General features: G+C 57.0%; 2 protein-coding genes across 2 annotated transcripts in view; both read right to left on the minus strand.

The window, feature by feature from the left end:
* The window catches only part of PTSG_08383 (uncharacterized protein), a gene marked incomplete at its 5' end in the record, with an annotated part of 3,330 nt that extends 2,843 nt beyond the window's left edge, over nucleotides 1-487 (minus strand). Inside the window, one exon of the mRNA XM_004990577.1 lies at nucleotides 264-487. Within this exon, the coding sequence (XP_004990634.1) occupies nucleotides 264-487 (224 nt within the window). The remainder of the gene's footprint in view (nucleotides 1-263) is intronic.
* Nucleotides 488-2,035: 1,548 nt separating this feature from the next.
* On the minus strand, nucleotides 2,036-7,230 carry PTSG_08384 (uncharacterized protein; the record flags this gene model as incomplete). Its single annotated transcript, XM_004990578.1, has 6 exons — nucleotides 2,036-2,603; nucleotides 2,980-3,109; nucleotides 3,300-3,510; nucleotides 3,779-4,953; nucleotides 5,177-5,283; nucleotides 5,451-7,230. The coding sequence occupies 6 exons, from the start codon at nucleotides 7,228-7,230 to the stop codon at nucleotides 2,512-2,514; spliced, it is 3,495 nt and encodes a 1,164-aa protein (XP_004990635.1). The 3' UTR covers nucleotides 2,036-2,511.
* Nucleotides 7,231-7,500: the final 270 nt, after the last annotated feature.

Raw genomic sequence — 7,500 nt, forward strand, 5'->3', positions numbered from 1 at the left:
CTTTCGGTTGGGGTGGCGCAAGACTCCTGGAATCGTTGCCTGCAAAGCCACGCCAAACCACAGCAACAGTGAAGAAAGAATATGGCATGGTTTAAAGCGCAATGGCGTGGACATATGCACGGACATGCGCGTGCACACAAGTACACACACACACACACACACACACACACACACACAAAGTACACACACACACAAAGTACACTTGCTCACACAAAGTACACTTGCTCACTCACAAACACAAACACAAACACAAACATACACACCTGGTGCGGAGCTCTTTGTGTTTCCTTATGGAGATGCGGATGTAGATAAACTGCACGACGACGATGATGAAGAGGAAGCCGGCGAGGCAAGCGCTGACAATAAAGGCAAACTGCCAGTCCACTTCAGACCCCTGGGTCTCGATGACGGTCTGTGCAGAGACGCTGCTTGCAAGCAACGCCAGTGCAACAAGCGCACGCCAGCCCAATCTGGAGAATCGAGGCATCGCGGTGGGGCTGGTGTGCTGGCGTGTGGCGGCCTTTTCACAAGAAAGTCAAGAAGTTGGCGACGAAAGAATAATGTCGATGCTGTTGCTGGTCACGCTGTCGGGAAGGAGGGCGCGTTGCGAAAAGAAGAAGACGAGCAAGCTCAAGCAAGGCAAAGTTTGTGTATGTGTGTGTGTGTGTGCAACGAAATCCAAGTCAAGGACGGAAGTGGGGTGGTGCCAAGGCAGCGATGATAATGATGACGCTTAGGATGATGGTGTTGGCCTTGGTCGGGCTTGCACGTTGAGCGGCAGAGCAAGAAAGCAGAACTGAGGCAAGAAGAATCCCGGTGCGTGGTTGGAGGGTTGGTTGTTGTTGGGTGTGGATGGTGCTATGGTGGGGGCGGGGGATGTGCAGCTGGTTGTCAGCAGCGGCAGAAGCTTGAGCAACAAGAGAGGAGTAAGGCGACAAGAATGACAGTCAAAACAGCGTAAGGAAGAGAGAGAGAAGAGAAGTGGGGGGGGAGGGAAAGCATGCAAGCTGTGCCTGTCGTCGTGTGTCTTGGCGCTGTGGCAGCCCAAATTGACTCTCCCAACCAAAACAAAACAAGATGCATGCACAGCAAAACAAGGCTTTGGCAGCACGCAGCCCACCACCAGAGCAGAGAGCAAGAGGAATTGGGGCTTGTTTTGTGGTGGTGGCTGCTTCTTCGCTTGCTTTTCGCCTGCTGCTGGCTTGTTGTAAGGGAAAACTTGCGCGCACACGGAGAAGAAAGAAGAGGCACAGCAAAAGCGCCGATACGCCCTGACGAGCTCGGGCAAAGGTTTTGGTGTCGTTGTGCTTTTTGACCAAGCGAATTTTGCGAAGATACAAGCCAAATTTCCCGGCAACACTTCCATCGCGCCGGGCGATTCAAAAACCAGAACCGCGACAAAAAAGATTGGGGTCGGTTGTGAGGAGTGGGTGGGCGATCTGCTGGGATGAGCAGACACGAGTGGGTTGGGGCGTTGTTGTTGTTGTTTGTTTCCTTCTGCCTGGCTGGTGTGCTTCTGTGACAGGTGGGGTGGTTGTGCTTGGACCTGCTGTTGTGTGCATGCACAGATGCATGCCAACCAACCAACAACAGCAAAAGCCTGACCGGAGGAGGCGCCGCTTTGCCCCTCCCTTGTCGTGGCTGGTTTCTGTTTTGGCATGTCAGGTCATCATGTCAGGGCACGCATGCTTCCCGCGCTTCCACAACAAACACAGAGCACTGCGAAGAAACCAGTCGCTTTGTGCCTGTCGTCTCTCAATCGTCCAAGATGTGGGAAGAGGTGCTGCAACATCACTCTGAATCAACACCAGCTAACACTGTGAACACGGAAGAGAGACTGCACAGATTGGAAGAGCTGCGGAGGGCACATGTGCTGACGGAAGAGCAAGCACATGAGCAAATGCACGCTCGCTCACTCGTATGGAGAAGGGAAATAACGTGAGCGCGTGTGTGTATGTGCGCGCGCGCGCGTGTGTATGTGTGTGCATGCGTGTGTGCATGTGTGTGCATGCGTGTGTCTAATTTCAATTATGTATGTTGTTCACCAGTTCACCTACGACATGTAGCATAACCGTGTCAGTGCTTGGTTGTGGAAGGCAGCGACAGTGCAAGGGAAGGGAAGGGAAGGGAAGGGAAGGGAAGGGAAGGGAAGGTAGTCATGGAAACGCACAGCCAAAGCAACAACAAAAGCGAACAATAAGCACAGCACACACGAGGTGCAGCTGAATAAACAGAACAAAGGTGCAACACGGCGGCTGGAACGACAGACCGCCAGCAATGTACACACAACAAGCAGAAGGCCAACTATGGACAGCAGCAAGCAAGCAACGAAGGAGCAACAAAGTGGTGGTGTCTCAAGCATGTACATGAGTCTACGAGTGCGTCAAGCCGACAAGCAAGATGGGAGAAGCCAGGTAAACGACAGGCTAGCTAGTAGTGTTAATCAAGTACGGGAGAAGTGGGAAGGGGGTTTGCGACACACTGTGGGAGGAAATGAACAGTGATACCACATCACGCTTTGCTGGAGCCCGTCAGCTCCTCGAGCAACTTGTCGCCCAAGGAAGTGCTGATCTTCGCCGCGAGAGCCTTGCGCCCCATCTCACCTGCATGCGTGTGCGCGTGAGTGTGCGAGTGTGAGAAGGAGCAGCAAGGGGGGGGGGGAAGGGGTTGTTGAAGTGAGGGGCTTGGCACATCAGAATCGCCGGTGTGGAAGAGACACACAATACACACAAACACACAAACACACACACACACAAAAAAAAAAAAAAACACACACACACACAAACAACACAAACAACGCAACCACACACAACACAACACAAACAACACAAAACACACACGAAACACGAGACAACACAAACAACGCAACCACACACAACACAAAACACGACCACAACCACAACCACGACCACAACACAACACAACACTCACAAAAGCACATCCGCACACAGACAAGAGCATGCAGGAGCCTGTGCGCACCAGCCATGGCGTATGGGGTGAGGCCTTCGCGGTTCTTGATGGTCAGTGATGCGCCTGAGGAGAGAAGCAAATCAATCAACTCTTCATTCCTGCGTGGAGCAAGCACCGCCCCATGCAACGCCGTGTTGCCCTGAATAATGCAATGCAACACATGACGATTGCAGAGAGTGTTCGTGTGTGTTTGGCGTGTGTTTGATGTCAAGCAGGATCATACGCATACGTTCACACACGTGCGGATATGGGCGCAGACGCAGACGCAGACGCAGACGCAGGCATGTACACACCCGCACCCACACACACACACACGCACAGACACACACCTTGGTGCTCTGCGCGTTGACGTTGGCCTCAGCATCCAACAGCACCTTCGCGCTCTCCAAATGCCCATTGCGCACGGCCTCATACAACGGCGTGGTGTGCATGAGCGACACCGCATTCACATCTGCGCCCTGATCCAGCAACTCAAGCACGGTGTCCTCTCGTCCTTCGCCGACGTTGCTCAGCTCCTGAAATAACGCTTTTGTTGGCGCACTGCGTGTAACACGAGCAAGACCACAACAGAAACAAACATCGACATCGTGAGCGGAGACGTGGACAGCTCGCTTTGCAGCGACAGCGATGAATAACCAAACACACGAAAAGAATCATCGCACACACACACACTCACATACGCACGCACGAACACAACGCAACGCCACATACACACACACACACACCACGCACACGCACACGCACCACGCACACGCACCACGCACACGCACACACCACGCACACGCACACACACATACAACACACCCACCTCATGCCTTCCTTGCGAGGTCCAATCTTCTTGTCAATGCGGTCCTTGCGTCGTTTCGCCAACTCCTGCAGCCGCTCCCGCTTGTCAGCCTCCGTCTCCTCATCACGACCATCACGGCCATCACGACCAACACCAGTGCCATCGCGGTGACGGCTGCGACGCGGGGATGATGGCGCGCTTGCAAACAGCGCGTCGATATCTGATTGATGGGTTGAGCGGTGCTTCCGCGACTGGCGTTGGCGCTGCACACGATCATCATCACGGTCGCGGTCGCTATCATCATCATCACCGCCACTGCCGTCACCGCGCCTTCGCGGCCGCTGCCGCCGTTGTGTTCGTTCAGATGCAGACGAGGACAAGGCCACCGTGTTGGGCCTGCTGCTGCGATTCTTGGAGGCGGTGGTGGACCGGCCCTTGGTTCCGGTCAGAGATGACAGCGATGAAGGCGACGCTGCACGTGGATCGCGCGGGTCCTTTCTGTTCGCCGGCCGCCTTGTTGACGACAACGAGGACGATGATCGCGCCCTGTCCTTGTGCCTGTCCTTCCCCTCTTTGTCCTTGTCCTGTTTGTCTTTGTTCTTCTTCGACGCCCGGAAGGAGACGCCGCGCCGCAACTCAATGTCGTCAAGTGCAGACCCAAAGATGTCTTCGTCCTCCTTGGACAGCTTCAGCACGGACCCTGGTCGCGCTGGCTTCAGCTCCCGCAGCTTTCGCTTCTTTTCCTCCTCCTCCTCCTCATCCTCGTTGTCGTGTCCATCGCTGCTGGCATCGGCAGAGTCACCGCCCTTCCCCCGTCGTCTACGACCATGTCCACCCTTCCGTCCGCGTCGCCCCTGCTTGCTGCGCACGCGACCACCACGACCACCACCATCGCTCACATTGTCACCCGTCAGCGAGCTCGCATCATCGTCATCATCATCATGATCATGATCGTCATCATGATCGTCAGCACTGTCGCCTTCGTCAGTCGACTCCAAGAGTGCGGCATAATCGTCACCAGCTCCGCTCCGCTGCGTGTGTAGTGCGCGCGTGCCGGGCCGCTGTCCGCGTCGCCCGAGAAGCGCATGTGCTGCTGGCCTGTACTTGCGGAGTGTGACGGTGACAATCACGCTCTCGCCGTCATCGTCAAGCGACGCCTTTGTCACATCGCACATGCGCGGCTCTCCCAGCGCAGCCTGAGAAGCAACGACGGGTGTGTGTGTGTGTGTGTGTAAGTGTGTGTGTAAGTGTGTAAATGTGTGTGTGTGCTTGCGAAAGTGCGGTGTGCGCATGTGTTGGTGGACGACACAGCTCAAGCCAGTCGTTTGTGCGATAACCACGCAAGTGACCAGCAAAGCCATGTTGCAAACCACCCATGTCACGCCCACGGTCACGAGATGTAGAGTCCACACCGCTCACCTGGAAAGACGGTTGGTCTCGGCAGTATGCCTTGAGGTGGTGTGCAAGGTGCTCAATCTGCATGCGCCAGAACCCTTTGCCAGGGCTCACATCCCGCACACGATTGCCTGCAGGCAATGACATCGCGTGTGCAACCATGTCACCGTGTCAGTTGAGATGCAATGACGCCCAGGCACTGTCAGACACGACCTTCTGAGCCGCAAACGAACACACACGCACGCACACACACACACACACACACACACACACACACACTCGCACACAAGTGTCTCACCAGCGTCAGTGGTGCCTGAAGCCTTCTGCTGTTGCTGCTGCTGCTGTTGCTGCTGCTGCTGTTTACCGTTGTTTGCTGCTGCACCGCTGTCAAGGGTGGAACCAAAGTTGAGCACGGTCGTCTGAATGCCGACGCTCTTCTGGTTCCCGCCGCGGTGGTGTGCACGTGCGTCCTTGTCAATGTCCTTTGACAACAGCTCCTTCAAGTAGCGCTTGTACTGCGGCACGGCCAGGATCTCCGACAGTGTCACCTCGGGATGCTTGTTCATCTTGACGCTGCGCACCATATCTGCCAGTGAGCGCTCCTCGTCGTCGTCAGCCAGGTCGCCAAACAACTGCGATGGCGATGTGCGCGACGGCTGCTGTTGTTGCTCATGATGCTGCTGCGTGTAACCAAACTCGTGCTGCTGCTGCTGCTGTTGTTGTTGTTGGTGCTGGTGTGGGTAGGGTGGGTATGCAGCAGCGGCTGCTGCAGGCTGGGCGGTGGCTGTCGGTGTTGGGCCACTGTACGGCACAGTGTACTGCTGCTGTTGCTGCTGTTGCTGCTGCGGTGGGTACATGGGCGGTTGCGGGGATTGCCGGTGCTGCACTGGTTGTACAGGTGTGGGTGCAGGTGGATACAACTGCTGCAAACGCTGGCTGTAGTCGTCATCCCACTGCTGTTGTGGTTGCTGCTGGGACGCACCACCGAGTAGGAACTCTGCGCGCTCCAGCATGCGTCGCGCTGACACCAACGCTGCGCCGTCCTCCGCAGCCATTGTCGGCTGGTCAAACCCACTGCTGCTCACACCAACACGATGGCGTTGGGGCTGCTGTTGCTGGAAGGGCCCAGCGCTGTTGGGTCGGAATGGCGCTGCGCCGCCATATTCGCCGTCACGCCGCTGCGCATGGCGGGGATCAAGCATGGGCGATGTTGAGGCAGATGCCGCAGATGTGTGCGGGCGCCGTGCCGTGCGGTTCAGCTGCAGCGTATCGCGACCAAGCGCGCGCTGGGTTGCGTACATGCCGCCACGGCCTGCGCGGGGAGGACCAACATCGCTTGTTGGTGGACGCGGCGACCGGCGCATTGTAGACCCGCCACGCGCTCGCTGCCGGGCCGTCTGGATCAGCTCCTCAATCTCCGCGTCTTCCTCCTCTTCCTCATTGTGCGAGTCAGATGCTTCGTCCGCTGAGCCACTGTGGCGCCTGCCACGACCACGGCCCTTGCTGCGGCTGCGGCTGCGGCTGCGTCCTGTGTTGCGGCTGTGCTGCCTGCGTGCTGCCGATGTCGGTTTGCGCAGGGTGGGTTGGAACATGGACCGGCTGCGCTGTGTTGCTGTTGCGCCACGCGGCTGGTGTTGCAGGTGCTCTCCGCCGGCTTCGTCGTCCGAGTCACTGAGGAAGTGCTCGACAGTGCCGTCTGCCTCAAAGTCTGGCGTGGCGGAGCGCAGGTCGTCGATGTCGTCGTCGTCGTCGTCGTCGTTGTCATTCGCGGCGTTGTTGTCATCCGCAACCTCAAAGTACTTTGTGGTGATGGCGCTCGGGGCTGCGCGGAGGTTCTTGCGGGACACGGCGACGGCCTTGATGACGCGCCGGCCGGCGGGGAGGCGAAACGACCGCGTGTACTTCAGCGTGGGCTCCAGGGAGCTCACGTTCTTGCCTGTGTGAGGCACGGGCTTCTCGCCCGTGGTTGTGTAGTAGATGTCCACGCCAGGGTACTCGCAGCGAATGCGCACGCGCGTCTTTGGCCCAATCACTTCCCCTGTCGGCGTGATGACGGGTGCAGGTATCCCACCAGGCATGCTTGTTGTCGAACTGCTGTGGGGACGTGTGTGTGTGTGTTGTGTGTGTGTGTGTGTGTGTGTGTGTGTGTGTGTGTGTGTGTGTGTGTGTGTGTGTGTGTGTGTGTGTGTGTGTGTGTGTGTGTGTGTGTGTGTGTGTGTGTGTGTGGATGAACGGTGCTTGATGCGTCAGCGAGGTGTTTGGTCCAAATTTTGCGGTTGGCAAACGCTCGAGTTTATGAAAGACACCCACCAACATTCTACAAACAGCTGAGCGAGCGAGGTGCTGAC

Source organism: Salpingoeca rosetta, assembly GCF_000188695.1.
Source record: "Salpingoeca rosetta unplaced genomic scaffold supercont1.23, whole genome shotgun sequence".
In the NCBI taxonomy this organism is placed as follows: domain Eukaryota; class Choanoflagellata; order Craspedida; family Salpingoecidae; genus Salpingoeca; species Salpingoeca rosetta.